Raw genomic sequence first — 17,876 nt, forward strand, 5'->3', positions numbered from 1 at the left:
TGCCAAGCCGTGACTGTCAAGCCGTGTTCATCTTCTTGGTTGTTCTTCTCACATAAGCTGTTCACACCTGAACATGCTACATATGCGGCCACCACACAATTGAAGTTCAAACACATTCCTGAAAGAGCTATTTAAACACAGAAGGCCTCTCCCCTCGAAACGTATAAATGGAAATAGAATGCCATTGAAGGAGAGGTACTTATTTCTTAGGATTACCAAAACTTGTTTTTAAAATTGATTCTGAAGTAATTCTTAAGGAACGATCACCAATTTCAGCAAGAAAAAGAGACTTCATTTAAAAGAGTACATGGGATCAGTAATTACGTATAGGGTTATTTTGGATAAAAAAATATTAACATCATCCTACCTCTTTTATTTTTACAGTCTGCAAATACAAATAACAAAAGAACAAGTTACTTACCTTCTGTAACAAATTATCTGGTAGAGACATATTCTAGTTGCAGATTTCTTACCATTGAATTTCCCCCAGGCGTCAGACTGGATTCGGAGATTTTTCTTTGAATACCCTTGCACGCCGTCAGGTCGACTCTGCATATGTCATTTGCATTGTGTTTGCCATGATGACATTGCAATAGTATATCGATGTCCCCCTGGTGCGATGATGTCAGTTTCTTTTCAAGACTTTCCACACCTGTAGCGCAGAGCCATGAAGAACACTGATATTGGTGCTCCAGAACTAGGGCTCTGAAAAGGGAGTCCCAGTCCCTAAAAATCTGTTTGTAAGTGGGGAGGATGGGTGGGTCGGTAAGGAATATGCAACTAGAATTTGTCTCTACCAGATAATTCGTTAACGAAGGTAAGTAACTTGTTCATTTGATAGAGACTTCTAGTTGCAGATTCCTTACCTCAGAATAGATACCCAAGCAATACCATACTTGGCGTGGGCTGCAAACCAACGTCAGTCTAAAATGTCGTGCAGGGCCGAATGGCTAAAGTAGCCATCTCTGCGAACAGACTGTCCAGACAAGTAATGCTTTGTGAACATGAGCAGAGACACCCACGATGTCCATGACGGGAACTTCACATGCCAATGCTGTGGTTGCAGCAGTTGCTCTGATGGAATGAGCACGCAAACCCTCAGGGGGTTGCTATTTTGCCAAAGTAACTAAGCAACCCAGAGGACAACCCATAGAGAGATGGGCCGCTTCTGCACTGTCCATCCTTTCTTTGGACCTACATAACCTACAAAGAGTTGATCGCCCAACCGGAAATCCTTTGTACTATTGAGGTAGGACGCCAACACCCTTTTTGTGTCCAGACGGTGGAGTCTCTCCTCTTCATAAAAAGGATGTGGGTGTGTGTAAAAGGTAGGCAAAGTGATGGATTGGCCTACAGGAAAGGGCATGATCGCTTTAAGGAGAAAGGCGGCACTGGTACGAAGCACTACTTTGTCAAGATGGATAGCTAGAAATGGTGGCTTTTAAGAAAGAGCTTGAAGCTCACTCACTCTGCGAGCAGAGGTGATGCCAATAAGGAAAGTGGTTTTCAGTGTGAGGAGCCTCAAGGGAGAATTATGTTGTGGCTCAAAAGGAGCCCACATAAAGTAGGTAAGTACCAGGTTCAAATCCCACTGTGTTATTATGAACTGGGTAGGTGGGAACGTGTGGGTGAGTACATTAAGAAACCTCCCAACTATAGGAGATTTGAATAAGGAGGGTTGATTTGGCAGTCTGAGGAAGGCAGAGATGGCAGGCATGTAGCCTTTATGGGTGCCCAAAGCAGAACCCTGTGGGGCAAGTGAGAGGATGAACAGGAGAACCTCAGACAGAGGTGCAGAAAGGGGATCAACAGATTTGTTGGTACACCATGCCACAAATTTGTCACAATGACTGGCTGCCAAGATAACATTGCAGACTTTAGGCAGGAGGTTGAAAGCTACCAACTGCTGCCACTCAATCTTCATGCAAGGAGGCAAAGACTGGACAAAGGCGGTGAAGAACAGTCCCCTGCTACTGCGACAGAATACCCTCCCAAAGGGGCAGTTTGATCGGAGGATCGAAGGCCATGCTCAGAAGCTCGGGATATCATATTCTTTGTGCCCAGTCTAGAGCCACAAAAATGTCCTGGGCCAGGTTGTTCTTGATCTTCTTTAGAACTCTGGGCAGAAGTGGTAATGGCAGGAATGAGTAAAGAATGCCTGGGTTCTACTCGAGACGAAAAGCGTTGCTGAGCAAGTGCCGCCTTCGGAACTCCAGCACACAAAACAGCTGATATTGTGCATTCCCTGTAGAGGCAAACATATCTAACCAAGGCTTTCCCCACTACTGAAAGAGACCTTGCACCACCTTTGGATGGAGAGGCCATTCAATATTGACCATGCATTTCTGGCTGAGTTAATCTGCTCTGGTGTTCAGCGAGCCCACCAGATGTTGAACCACCAGGGATACGCCCAGACATTCCAGCCATGTCCAGAGGTGCAAAGCCTCTTGACAAATGGTCCACGAACCCACTCCAGCCTACTTGTTGCAGTACCACATGATGGTGGTGTTGTCCACGAACAGCTGCAATCTTGTAGGGAGGGAAGGAATGCTTTCCATGCAAGCCTGATTGCCCTGAACTCCAGCAGATTGATGTGGAGCTTGGACTCTGCCGGAGACCAGATGCCTCTGATCTGCACCTCCCTCATGTGCCCGCCCCATTGCAAGGAATGACACATCTGTCACTACTGTAAGATCTGGTTGGGGAAGGGATGGAATCTGCCTCTGACCCAATCATGATTCGAAAGCCACCACTGCAGATCTTGCGCAGTTCTCTCCGAGATCTGGACCATGTCAGAGAAATGACTCTGATGCTGAGCCCAATGGAACTTCATGTCGCACTGCAGAGCCCACATATGCCATCTGCCATGTGTCGCCAGCAAGATGCAGGATGCCATGAGGCCCAGCAGCCTCAGAGTCATTCTCAACGAAACCCAGGATAGAGGCCAAAACATCAGAATCATAGCCTAAATATCCAGAAATCGATCTTCAGGATGATAGGCCCGAATCTGCACTGTGTCCAGAACAGCTCAGATGAAAGGGAGCATCTGAGAGGGAGTCAGATGTGACTTTGACATGTTTATAGTGAATGCCAGTGAAAGCAGAAGGTGTTCCAATTGTGGGGTGTAAAGGGTACCAAAGCAAGCAAATTTGGAGGAGAGAGAACAATCACTGGGGTCCTGGTTAGCAGGATCCCAATAAAAACTGTCTAAACACACTAATAACCAGGCAAAAAGTGGGGGTAACCATGCCAAAAAGAGTGAATTTCCTACAACTGGGTTAGGAATTTAGGGTTGTTCAGTGCAGGCCAGTGGCTGTAGGCGATCATTCTGTCATGCATGCCAGCATCAGGAGAGGTATCCAGACCATTAGCTTTGCCCATTTCCTGTGCCAAGTCAATTTCAGGGTCTTCCAGCTGGAATTCTAAAGGTTCCAGCGAACCCTCCATACTTTCCCTGTACCCATAAGAATAAGGGTAAGGATCCAACCTGGACAATGTAGGTCCTGTCGAAGACAGAACTGGTGTCAACCGATGTTGGTCCATCCCACTCCAGCTCAGAATCGGGAATAAGTATGGGTTCGACATTGATCATGGGCCCGACCGACGTCAGAAGCGTCAACGTCTTTACCGGCGCTGGGGAAGGTTGCGTGGGAATGACTGGCGTTGGCATGGATCTGACAATAAATCCTGAGGGACCTTCAGAGTTGGAGCCACAGCTGCAGGCATGAAATCTGGGGGGGCCCTCTGTGATCCCACTGTGCCCGAAGGCGTCACAGGTGGTTCGGTCTGGCCAAATATGAGGTGCATGGCCTCATAGAATTCTTTGAGTTGGGCAGGGGTGGCTCCGGCTCCTGGAATCTCGGGGAGGCACGGAGTCGACCCAGAAACAGTCTCCAAAGACAGAGGCCTAGTTCATCGATGCTCCCCCTGTGTCGCATCATCCGAGTGACGGGGCAAAGTCAAAGAACATTTGTTCTTCTTCGACTTCTTCTTCTTGTGACCTGAATGTCCCGAGGACTTTGAGTTGGAGGAAAAAGAGAGGTGATGGCTCTACTGGGAATCTCATGATCTTCCTCTCAATCGAGACCTGGAGTGAGTTGGAGTCAAGTGCAGGACTGCTATGAGCTTTAGGAACCGTTCCCTCAAAACCTTTGGGTTCATGGCCTGGCATTCGGAGCATGACTCTGGGTCGTGGTCGCGCTACAGACACCACAAGCACACGAGGTGTGGATCCGTCACCAACATCATCCGGTGACAGGGGTCACACTGCTTGAAACCAGCCTAACGTGACATAGTTGACATACCAAAAAAGTGTAAACAATCTCAACAAAATAGTCAAAGTCAGTCAAAAAGCGACTAAAGGTAGCTCCTCTCCATATCTGCACGTAGACTGGTGCGGAAAGAAAAGAACTGACATCAGCGCGCCCGGGTGATGCCTATAAACTACCATGACATCTTCACAGCAAGCATGACACCAATGACGCACGTAGAAACTGCTGAAAGGAAACATTCTGGATCCAGTTCGATGCCTGGGGAATCTGAAACTAGAAGTCTCTATCAGATCATGAAAACAATGCGATTCTCATAATGGCACCTACTGTACACCAAACAAAATTTAAAGGAAAAGTTCTGCATTTTATATTTTTACTGCAGAATGATATGAAGCACCTAATCACTTCAGGAGTTAATAACCACTGGACCAATAACACTAAAAACAATTCAACAGCAACATATCTCAACTAGGCCTAAACGTACCACACCAAGGGCCCTACACAAATCAAACTGCACTCATTTGAATTATGATATGCCCTTAGTAACATTCCCCTCACTCAGGTAGCAACAGCAAACCATTATGCAGGTTGACATTAAAGATACTTCGACCTGGCATCCTTGGCATGGTTTCCCCTGATTTTTGCCTCCAGACCTCCTGTTTTGCTGACCTTGTTTTTGATGGCTTTAGGACTTTGGGTACTTTACCACTGCTAACCAGCGCTAAAATGGATGTGCTCTCTACTTAAAGAATAAGTTACCTACTTTTGGTAACGCATTATCTTGTAGAGACTCTATCTAGCTGCAGATTCCTTACCATTAGAATTTCCTGGCATCAGCTTTGAATCTGGAACTTTTACAGAGCAATACCCTGGTGCATGCCTTTGGGTGGCGTCGTTCAAGTTCGCATGGTGTCGTCGGTGTCATTGGAGCCGTCTGTGACATCTCAGTCATTTATAAAGGTACCACCCAGGCGAGCGTACGTCAGTTCCTTTTCCACAAACTTCCATTGCAGAAGTGCAGAGCCATGGAAAGAGCTAACAGATTGTCTCTGCAAAAAAACTAGGGCCCGGAAAGGGCCAATCCCTAACCCTAGCAGAAGTGTCCGCAGAGCAGGGAGGCATGGGTGGGTGTAAGGAATCTGCAGTCTCTATCAAATAATGCATTACCGGAGGCAAGTAACTTGTTCATCTGATAGAAACTTCTAGCTGCAGATTCCTTACCTTTAGAATAGTTACCCAAGAAATAACCTCATGGCGGTGGGCTGCAGACAGATCTTCTCACAAAAAAATCCTGTGGGACCAAACAAGCAAATTGACCGTCTCTACGGACCTGATCGTCCAGACAGTATGTCTTGCAAGCGTGTGCAAGGACACCCACATCGTTTCCTGACAGATGTCTTGGACTGAAACATATCGTGCTAACACAGCAGTAGCTGCCTTGCCCCTGGTGGAATGAGGTCTCAAGCCCTCAGGAGGATGCTTCTTGGCCAGTGCATAGCAGATCTTAATGCAGAGAACAACCCAGCGCAAAATGGTTAGCTTCTGCACTGGCCGACCCTTCTTTGCTCCTAAGTACCCCCCAGGTGGTCAACCACCTGGAACTCTTTTGTGTGGTCAAAGCAGAACAACAGTGCTCTTTATGGGTCCAGCCAGTGGAATTGTTCCTCTTCTTTAGAGGGATGCAGTGGAGCAAAGAAATTGGTCAGGGTGATATTTTGACTCCGGTGAAATGGGCTCACCACTTTGGAGAGGAAAGAGGAACAAGTTCTAAGTATCACCTTGTCCAGGAACATAGTGAGATACAGCGGTTTAGGTGAGAGAGCCTGCATCTCACTCACCCTCCTGGCAGATGTTATTGCCACTAAGAAGCCTGTCTTGATCATGAGCAGTCGGAGGGGACAGTTGTGTAAGGGCTCAAAGAGGGCACACATGATAAATGTGAGGACCAGATTTACGTCCCACTGAGGCATAACAAAGGGCATAGGAGGAAACATACTTACAAGCCCTTTGAGCAATCTATGTACAATAGGTGATTTGAATAATGAAGGCTGATCAGGCAGCTGGAAGAACGCTGATAAGGCAGAACAATACCTTTTAAGAGTGCCCAATGCAGAGTCCTGTTGGGCAAAGGATAAGACACAGAGGAGAATGTCAGAGAGAGAAGAAGAAAGAGGCTCAATAATTTCTATACAATATTATACAAAGCGTTTGAAACGGCAGTCCTATACCGTCTTAGTGGAGGGACACCTGGCTGCCAAAATAACTATACAGACTTCAGGAGGAACGTCAAAGGCTGTCAACTGTCAGAGCTCAATCTCCACACATGAAGGCCCAGAGATGACGGGTTCAGGCAGGAGGATTCAATTTCATCTCCCTCGCTGGTGGGCCATAACATCGGACAAATGGGTCTTGCAGATCATACAGAAGGGCTATCCCCTCTTCTTCCAGTCGTTCCCTCCCCCAGTGCCTCCCTCAAAAGAACAGCTGATGGAGGATCACTTAGTTTTGCTCTGCTGAAATGCTGCAGCTTTCTTGGCCAAGGGATCCATGGAAAGGGTCACCATATCAGAAGTAGGCAATGGTTGTTATTCCTGCTACTTTTTGATACCCAAAAAGAGCCTTCACCCTATTTTGGATTTGTGGAACATCAGTCTCATCCTCAAAAAGGAGAAATGCTCACTCTGGACCAGTTCTTGTCTGCCCTCGATCAAGGAGACTGGATGGTATCATTGGACTTGCAGGATGCATATTTCCATATCCCCATCCTGCCTACCCACAAGCATTACCTGCGGTTCAAGGTGGGCCATAAGCACTTTCAGTTTACTGTGCTCCCATTCGGCCTCACCAGTGCACTTCTGATGTTCACCAAGGTGATGGCAGTGGTTGCAGCTCATCTGTGCAGGCTAGGGGTTTCAGTCTTCCCCTACCTCGACGACTGACTGTTTATATATTCGGAGTAAATTTCAAATTTTCATTAAGCAAAAAGTCTGGGAGAACTCAACAGAACTTATGTCTGTCACAGAGTTCTTAGAAAACATACATTGCAAAATATCTACCCATATGGAAATGTAGCAAATTTACAGTAACACATGCAAAAGGAAAGCACCAATGCATTTGTATGTTAATTTTTTTTTTTGCTTCATTTGCTTTCCATGAGAAAAATATTTTCCCAGTGGAGAAATTCATTTCCCTTCACTCACAAATACCTGCCATTCTCTTTTGTTGAAAATATAATTACACCTGCTCTTAAAAGGAGAAAACATGCAACTGTTTTCAGGTTGGAGGCTGTCTAAGCAACTGCATTTAACTTAGGTGCATAGACAGCTATGTAAATCTATCCTTATAATATCAACTGTTTCGGAAGGTAACTAAATCATCGTTAGATAATGACTTCTTATTATGTCTCATGTAGCTCATTTAATGTTTCTTTGTGTATATGATGAACTATTCATGCCCAATGCATGCTCTGTTCAAGTTTCATAAAATGTTAGCTTTTAGGGTGTTACCAGACATCTAAAATTTGAAACTGAATTAACTAATATGAGGGCTGTGAATAGTAAAAAGTCTCAGCTTCTGCTGCTATTTTTAGGTTTATGGACCACTACTTACTAGCGTACTGTGGACATATCATGACCAAAGGAAAATGTCTAACTATGGAAGAACACAAGTGTGAGAAAACAAGGCTGATTGCAGAGGTGCCCTAAAATTTTGCCCCCATTTTTCACTTTTTGCTGGTGTTTCCTGCCACTGATGGTGGCATGGATACTGCTAACCAGTCCAAGGGCCTATGCTCTGTGTAAAATCAGTATGCATATTAGGCTAGTTATAATTGGCTATGTCAACCTACCTATAAGTCCCTAGTATTTGGTAGGGCATGTAGGTTTAGGTACCCCAGCATAGGTAGTGCACCCATAGGTGCACTGCTGGGGTGCCCAGTGTCATTTTAAAGGCAGGCCTGCCTTCATGGCTGGTTTTAAACTAAAGGTACATGCAAATTCGACTTAGGAATTAAAAGTACTTCCAAAGTCTTAAACAACCTCATCTTTACATATAAGTCACCCCTAAGGTGTGCCATATCTGCCCCTAGGGTTGGGTGCCATGTAACTACAAGCAGGGACCTTATAAAATAGTTTTATAAGCCCTGGTGAGGTAAAACAGCCAAATTAGTCTTTCACTCATTGTAGTGAATGGCCTCCATAGGCTAGAATGGGGAGACTTTATTTTAATTTATAAAGTGTCAAATACCTTAGGTTTGGTATCAAAGTAATTGTTATAATAAATCCCACAACTTACACTTGTTGGATTTAATATAACTTGTTCAGGTAAAGTGTTTTAAACTTAACCTAAGATGTTGCCAACTTCAGCCCTGTAGTACTGGAAAGGCTGCCTTGGTGAGGTAGAACGTAGCCTGGGATGACCACAAAAAGATGTGCCTGGGGGAGGAGAACTTCCCTCAGCAGATGGAAAAGCAGGAAGGGGTGAGGGCTGCCAAACTGGTCTTCAAAGGCAGGAAAGGACATTTGGAGCAATCTAGCACCTACCTCACATCCTGCAATCCCAGACAATTAGGTGCCCCACTGATTAGATTAGGAGAGGGGTGTGTTTAGGATTATTAGCCACACCAGTGGGTGGGCTCAGCCAGATGTAACCTCCAAAAACCATTATCAGCCATGATGGATGTTTGAGGGATGTTGCACCTTGGGATTGATTTTTGCCACACTTCCCAGAAAGTGGTAATCACAGGGGGGAGGACCCAGCACCTGATTGGAGAACCAGAACCCCCCTGTTGTTCACCCAGGAGCAAGGATAAAACTGGCAGAGCTGCACCCACACCTCAGATCCCTTCCAGATCCCTACAAGGAAAAACACCAGAAGAAGAAGGACTGCCCTGCTGAACCCCTGACCTGCACCTGGACACTGCACTGTGAAGGACTGCACCAGCTGCACACTTGGGCGTCACCACAAAAAGGGGCTTTGCTTGGTTTCAACTGGTTCAAGGAGGGACTCCCTGTTTGCTACAGGTACAAATGAACTGCCCAGAGTGCCCTGCGTAAAGTCCTGCAAGCAGTGCCCAGCTGACAAACATCCAGTGGCCATTTGAGGATTCTGAGGAAAAAGACTATCGAGGGTCCCTGATATGATGAGTAGCCCATCCAGGGAATAATACTTGTATACAAGCAAAAGCAAATGAGCTACAAATAATATTCACTTTTAACCAACATAGGAAAAAACGATTAAACTGTAACACAATATAAAGACAGAAAATATTTATTACAAATGTATATCACAAAAAACACATCTCAATATGCAGATATATAATTATATAGAGGTAAGGCTGGGAAAACACAAAAAATATTTCTATACATATTTACATCTATATACAGATAAATATACAAAGATGAACTGACACATCAGACAAGACAGTAAAACTGATCCACCCATAACATAATACAGACATATACAAAACAACTTTTTTTAAATAAAATAAAAATAATAGAATACAAACAAGAAATATATGCTTCCTTTTTCTGGAACTGAAAAGATATTCACATAAGTACCATATTTTTATTCAATTTCTAATTGTGTCTTCCATCTTGCTTATAAAAAGAAAAAACATCATATCTCGACTTAATTAATTCAAAGTTCATATAAACAACAAACAGTAGTAGGAACAAAGCCTACGTGCATTTCGGCGGTAACCACCAAATTCAAAAGACCGCCTTCTTCAGGGCCATTCCTTTCCCACCATTACTGTATAATATCGCAGATTAGATGGGTTCTCTTCTTTCCCATTACCATAAACCCCGGCGATGTTGTTGCAAAATTTCCTCGATTATGATACCAACACGGTTCAGTATTGTAATTCTTACTTCCATTCGCAAGTGAAACCCAAATGGTCATTTAAGGTAGGAAGCTTCTCTGGGAGTTCATCAAAATGATCCACACACTTCCTCTAGCTGAACTCTCGCTACTTCTTGAAACGGCGTTGATCTCTAACGTCCGAAGCACGTTTTGTCCGATAGAGGATTCTGACCAGGTGCATTCTGGGAATTGTAGTCCCAACTCCCAAGGAACAACTCAGAGCTTCTGGAACCTTGGATCAAGTTGAGGACATTTCAAGGACCCAAAAATGACCTCTGGAAGAAGACCCCGACGTTTGGAGACATTTGGAGCAACTCCATAAGTTGAAGAGGTGTATTGTGGGAGTTGTAGTTACAGACCCCAAGACGCAAACCTGAGCCTCTGATCCCTGAGCTGGTGCTGTGGACCACTTTCCTGAATCAAGAAACACTTCTGAAAGTAAGTGTGACACAGTGTTACCTCGTGGGTGGCCTGAACTCTGGACTTTCCAGTGTGACCTTTTTGAACCTTTGAGCGCTAGTTGCTTCTATGCGTTAGAAAACATTGATTATTTAAAAATACATATCTCTGGTTCCCCTTATCCGATTTTATTCATTTTGGTGTCATTCTAAAGATAAAAATATAATCTATTTCTATACATTTCTGTCAGATTTTTATCATCTTTTGTGTTTTACTTATTTATTGGTTTGTGATTTTTAAATGCTTTACAACTTGTCTCCTAAGTTAAGCCTTGTCACTCACTGCCAAGCTACCAAGGGTTGAGCTGGGTTTAATTGAGACCTAACTGGACCTAAATGGAGGTTAGTGGCCTATTGCTAAGTATAGGTACTTACCTGCTCTTACCAATAATCAATTTTCCAACAACAAGAAAGGAGCAATACGTGGCCATGGAAAAAGTTGGAGCATTACCAAATATCCCATTCTGCAAAGACATGTTGTTACCCCAACAAAATGTAAAATGTGCTTTTGATATGTAATTTAACAATAATCCAATGAGGTCTAGTGTAAGGGCTTTCTAAACCTTGAGAAATATTTACAGGTGACAAAAAAAATGAACTGCAACATGTATTATGGCACATTTCTTCTATAGATATGCATGAGAATCGTCCAACCTGCAGATATTTGTGAAGACTACACATACAGCAGCAGGTGTATAAAAAAAGCTCTTGCAGATTACTATGATTGTTCTATTATGTTTTAAAGATGAATTGTCATTTTTTTCACAACATTGCAGTATGCAGATGCTTTTCCTTATTGTAAGATATGTATTCTCTTCATTTCCATACTGTAAGGACATCTGAACCTAAAACGTCCCTGCATGGTGAATTATAAAGGTCTGCATCACATATTTTATTTACATCAGTTTTTCCAGGTACAGCCATCAGGAAAATAGATCTTTAGGTCTACTACCACTTTTATACACTCAGATTATGTTAGACAAGTCAAAAATCATTGTAGTAGCTTCTAGATTGTGGTGCCAATATGTATGCAAATATGCTCTTGAATAGGATATTTAAGATTGGTAAATTGCTTCAATCAGCGAGTGAATATACAATGAATGTAGGATGTAAAATGAATTTCCTTAATATACTGAATTATATGAGTATTATGTTCAAGTATGGGTGGTATGAATAGTATATATTTGAAATAAATCCTCTTTATTTGTAATCCAAAAGACCTTGTACACCTTCAAAACATATGTTGGTTATAAAATATCCTATTCAGGCAGAGAACCTTTTAACATTCTCTTCAAATTAGGAAACTAAAGATGGCATCATTTCATATATGAACAGGGGATAGCAATGTAATTTTTAGACATGCAAGCAAATTTGATATACATGTCCGTTAGCCTTTGAAAAACATACAAGGTTAAAAAAATTATATATTAGAAATGTCTCAGTTTGTGATGCAATAACAAAAACACACACATTAATGTTCCTAATGAATAATAAGATAAATGATTCCATGTAACTAGATGTCTATGCTCTTTTGTTGCACAGGTCCATATTATCCTCTACATATAAGTTTGACAATACTGTATACGTAATGTACACCAATATTGATATACATACATGTAGAAAGTAATCTAAACAAATAATGACTATGTAATGTAAATATTTTGGAGTATTTTTTCAATGAAGTGGCAACTGGTGGAAATGCTGCCATCTTGGTGTGGTGGGGAAGTGAGAACTTCATAAAACAAATAAAGATAATGTATGAGTAATTAAATATCCTTGTTAATGCACCTTTCTTGTTTGTTTCTTAGTGTAGAATATGATTTCAGACAACAAGAAGGCAGATTCCACCCCGTTCTCAAAACACTGGATCAAGTGGAACAAAGCCCAGTTTCAGTCGCTGTACAAAAAACAGCACCTGATATTCCAATGCCTGAGAAGGACATACAACGAAAAGCTAAAAAGATGAAAAAGAAATGCTTTTGGTGGCTCTAGCTTTCATGTAAAGTGTTTTTTCCACTGGCTGTATAAATGCTACACTGAAGGCTGAAGCGAACAATCAATCATCTCAACATTACATACTATTGATATTCAGAAAAATGTTTAAAATTATTGACCTTAGTAAACTGATTCACATGAATGTGTAAAATTAAACTCAGTTGATGTGTTAAAATAAATGTGGTACACCGTGAAGACCATGTTTTACAATCTTTTTTATAAAGCTAGCTAGTATTATAAATGATATACTATTAGTATTTGTGTTATCAAAATTGCATTTGAAATAGTTAAATTTCTGCTCACAATGTGAGTTATTTACACCACAAGCAGATGCATATGGTGTTCTAACAAATTAATTCAATGATAACATATTTTGAAACATAGGGCCTGAGTGTGGATGTATTGAAAAAGTCTTGTCACTATGGGTATAAAAATACAAATTGTTCAGAAGCTTCTAATGAAAGCGGTGTAGCCTGCTTCATCATGTTGGACTTCTATGTTATAATAGTTAATTGGTCGTAAAATCTCAAAATCTGAATATGTGCAGGTGAACAAGTTAGGAACAAAACTAGAAAAAGTCTTCAAGAATGTCAATTGACAGAGGTACATTCAAACCTCCTTTGACAAGCAAACTAATACAGATTAGTTAATATGGAAGAGAAATTCAGTTTTTGTTACAGGTGTGCCATAACTTCAGTCCAGAATTTGCCAACCGGTGATATTTTCATGTTTGAACATGCAGAACTGAATTAGTGGCAATGAATTCCAAATATCACCTGCAATATACATATCACTATATCCTCAATAAGCCCCTTCCTATATAGAGGTGCTAATATATGACTCATATTGATTAAGTACTATCACAGATTTTGAAATAAAATTCAGAAATTTTACATTGGCATACATTGTCTGTTTTATACTAATTTTTTATACCATTTAACAATAACAAAAATAGTTTTATATATTCATAAATTAATTCAGAGTCATTCAGTGTCATTTTAACATGTGATTTTATTGTACTACATTCAAACTTAAATTGGTTTGCATAGAACATTGAATTTGCTCAATAATGACTCCAGAAAGAAAAAAGAAAATCAAAGAACTGCTGTACCTAAAAATAGAAATTACATGATAATCAATGAGTATATACTTGAATGTGTACAATACCACCACAACAATTAATTTACCCTTTCACTGATTCCACTTTCTTCTTTGCTTTCAACCTGTGATCATTGATCAATCTGAGCAGAAAATCACCCAAGCACATGGACAATATGCAGTTTCTGTTATCATCAGTTGACATCCCAAAGAGCTATCCAGTGGTCCAGTTAATGGAATCTTGACTATGAAGTTTCATGCCTTCGAAACGTTTCAGAATATTGACTATTTTTGGAGGTTAGGAACTTAAGAATATCCTGGGTTTTCTTTGCATATAAAAGTAATTTTCACATCTTGGAGAGACAATTTTACATTTAACCAAACTGAACCAAGATAGAAAATGAATACAGCATCTGTCTTTAGAAGTCTACCTTTTGAGCAGTTATTGTAGGGACTAGCATACATTCATACAGGTTTGTTTGCGTATGGTTATCTCTTGTTGAGCCTTTCTATTCACAATGGAATTGTACAGCAAAACAACACTCAGCCCTAACCTGAATCAATATTTGCACATTTTAATTCAAGCTAGTTGTGAAAATGACTTGATTTTGAAATGCAAACAAAACAAATGAAGAAAAGTATTATAAACTGAGTATTACAGTGTTATACCTATCAGCCTTGGGGTGGTCTTCTCCCAAACTTTTTGCCTGCTTTGTCTCACTTTTGCTGATCTGTTTTTGTTTGCCTTAGGACTCTGGGCACTTTACCACTGCTAACCAGTGCTAAAGTGCATGTGCCCATTCCCCTAAAACATGGTAACCTAAGTATATCTACAATTGGCATATTTAATTTACTTATATGTCCCTATTAAAGTACACTATGTGTGCTGAGGGCCTGTAAATTAAATGTTATTAGTGGGCCTGCAACACAATTGTGCCCCCCCATTAAGTAGCCCTTTAAACATGTCTTAGGCCTGTCACTGCAGAGCCAAGGTGCAGTTTGATTGCCATGTCGACCTGCCATTTAAAACCCCTTGCCATGCCTCAGACTCCCCTTTCATTTCAAATACGTAATCTCTAAGGTAGGCCATAAGGCGGGGTGCTATATAATTCAAAGGCAGGATGTATACTTTTAAGTTTTGCAAGTCCTAATAATGAAAATTTCTCAATTCGTTTTTCACTAGTGTGAGGCCTACCACTCTCAAAGTATATCATTAGGGATTCCTTATAATAAAGTGTAATTCCTAATTGAGAAGGAGTAGACCTGTCATGTTTAGTACGTATGGATTTGTAATGATGAATCCTCTTTAAAAGTAATGTCGGATTTACTATTGCAGTTATGAAAATGCCACTTTTAGAAAGTTGTGACATGAAATATAACAAGACATATCAGAGGAAAATTATCAACCACAGTTCAACGCAGTGAAAACCTTAATTAATCACTAGAATGCTTAATATATGGCACATTTGTTTTTATTTCCTTTAAACAATATAGAGAGAAATAATCTTAGTTTTCTCACAGTGCTTGGGTGTATTGACCAATACAAAAACATCAGCCATAATACGAATTATATAAATATATTATAGAACAAAAAATAGCCAAATATTGTCCTCTTTTCTAAATTCTAATCATTCATAGCTGTGCTACTCTTTTATATGCCAATCTATTTTAGCAGGTAGTGCTTAGATGGCAACGTATCATCAGGCAATAAGGCAATAGTAAATATATATTTCCAAGTTTGCTATGGGGTAGAAACACCCATAGAGTTGGTGGAGGAAGAAACATTTCCTCTGGGAAAAACATGTAATCATAGGTATGTGCTTTTGAAGAACATATATACATGTCTAAATGTACACCATGTAATGTGTGTATGAGTAAATGCTTATGCAGGTGACTATTTCAGGAAAGCTGTGACATTGGCAGGTCACATGTAGGACTTCTGGAATTCTTAGAGAATTCCTAAGAATGTGCAAGTCCTCTCGAAACATAGATGCAATCCTAAGACTCTAGATTTATGAGATATTTTGCGAATCAGACCATAATGGTTTACTGCAAATTAAATTATATCTCAGGCAGATGTATGTATTGTCAGTGTTCAATTAGTATGTATGCAACATAAGTTTTCACTAGAGTCATATGTTTCTCGTAGATGTGGGGAAGTGAAATAACTTTGCATAGTTGTGAAATTTTCCATAGCCTTTGCAAACATCTCCAATTCAAGGGCTAGGAAGAACTTCACCACCTGCATGATCAATGTGGTCACCTGGATAAAGTTTAACTGTCTCAAACTGAACACTGACAAGGTAGAAATGGTGATCTTTGGAAAAGACACCTCCCAGTGGGCTCCAACTTGTGGCCTAGAGACTTTGGTCCCACTCCCAACCCAGCCCCCAAGCAAGAAAGCTTGGGCTCATCATTGACAACAAACGGAACATATCCACACAGGTCAACATAGTGTCTGCATCTTGATTTCACACCCTGAGGATGTTGAGAAAGATTTACAAGTCATTACAGAACAACACCAGGAAGACCGTCACTCATGTCCTCATAACCAACAGACTGGGCTATGGACACTCTCTATACAAAGGAATCAACAAGCAACTCATGAAGAGACTACAGTCTATCAAGAATGCAGCAGCCAGACTACACCACACCAGATGAGGCCCCAAAGGCTCACATGTCAAGCTCCTCACCCAAATATACAAATACCTCCCAACTCAGTCCCAGCCTACCTAAACAGCTGTATAAATCTCCCCTAACATCTCCCCCATGCCCCCCACACACATTTACTTGGCTGGAATCTCACTAGCACACATCCTAATAATCCACTGAAGCAGATCCAGAAGTGGAGCCTTCTCACACATCGCTCCTAAGGCATGAAATAACCTCCCAGTCCAAATCACAGCCTACTCCTCTCTTCTGAAATTTTACATGATTGTGGAAAATATATTTTTATGTGCGTTCCCCTATGGGGGCAGCCTTCCACACCTGTGAAGTGCCAGCATACCACACTCGCAATGGTGTGCTGTGTAAATACAAGGGAGAGCTGTGGTTGTCCTCATTTGTGTATTTTGCATTAGTTTACCTGGCTATCAACATCACCCTACAATACCCTGAGAGGAAGAGCAATGGCTAATATGTGACTATGGTAGACCAGGGAAGGTCAATGCCCAGCTTTCAAAGTGAATGTTGACAACAGCTCCATTTTTCTAATGGATTGGTGAAGAATGTAATCATCTTTTGTATTCTATATTCTAGGAATGACTGGGTGCACTACATTCTAAAGCCATAACAGACTATCCTGAAAGAAATCATCCTGTAAAAGAGGCTCACTTACCTTCAATTGAAGGGTAGACAAAGCCTAGGTTTGGCATGTGTTCTCCTTTTTCCAGTGTGTTTTCACTGAGAGAAACATGATATTCAATTACTCCAGAATAGTGTAGGATATTTAGCCACTCAGTAGTTATAGTTAGGGTGACCAGAGTTAGGGATTTCTTCTCCCTTAATCATTTTGCACCCTTTATATGTATTTCCACAAACGTTGTAGACCTTCTGCCCCCATTTCATTGCCAGAGTACTGAACAGTTTGTGGCATCTAATCAAGGGGGTGCAAAGCAAAAAGGAGAGTCCCAAAACAGATTTTAAATCCAATGCATGTAACACAGACTTTTGTATTTTGCCAAGCGCTAAAATGGCCAGGCAGGTTTTGCAGAAATTTGCCAACATTAGATAGTAGGGTGCACATATGAAACTGCAGGTAAGTAGAATAGGCATTTCATAAGTTATATGGTTTTTCAACTCAGTGATATCATGTAGCAAATTACTACTGTGAGTAGCAGGGAAGCCCAAAAAATAGACTAGACTTCAAATGTAAAGTTTCAAGTTTACTACATGAACAAGTATAAGGCCCATTTATGGTCACACACATTTGGAATGCTATAAACAATACATAGAAAATGTCATGCATCTTAATCTACACACATTTCCATACATGCTATCTAGCTCACAAAATAAAAGTGGCCCAAAAACCACCCAAACCAAAAAATATATTCCTTATGTACTCCTGTGCAACAAAATGGAAAAGTGACCAACAGTGAGCTATACAAACTACTCTATGGAGGACATGAAAATTGGTCATTAGGAGTAAAAAATAATAATCTTAATTTTTATGACAATAATGATTAGCTTTCAT

At 41.1% G+C, this 17,876-nt stretch overlaps 2 protein-coding genes across 2 annotated transcripts in view; one reads left to right on the forward strand and one right to left on the reverse strand.

Moving 5' to 3' along the window:
• The window catches only part of INSYN2B (inhibitory synaptic factor family member 2B), a 514,920-nt gene extending 501,435 nt beyond the window's left edge, over positions 1-13,485 (forward strand). Inside the window, exon 4 of the mRNA XM_069199341.1 lies at positions 12,400-13,485. Coding sequence (XP_069055442.1) covers positions 12,400-12,583 — 184 coding nt within the window. The 3' untranslated portion in view covers positions 12,584-13,485. The remainder of the gene's footprint in view (positions 1-12,399) is intronic.
• Positions 1-17,876, reverse strand: part of DOCK2 (dedicator of cytokinesis 2) — a 2,133,690-nt gene that overhangs the window by 1,099,780 nt on the left and 1,016,034 nt on the right. The window lies entirely within an intron of this gene.

This window comes from Pleurodeles waltl, chromosome 7 (genome assembly GCF_031143425.1).
Source record: "Pleurodeles waltl isolate 20211129_DDA chromosome 7, aPleWal1.hap1.20221129, whole genome shotgun sequence".
Taxonomy (NCBI): Eukaryota; Metazoa; Chordata; class Amphibia; order Caudata; family Salamandridae; genus Pleurodeles; species Pleurodeles waltl.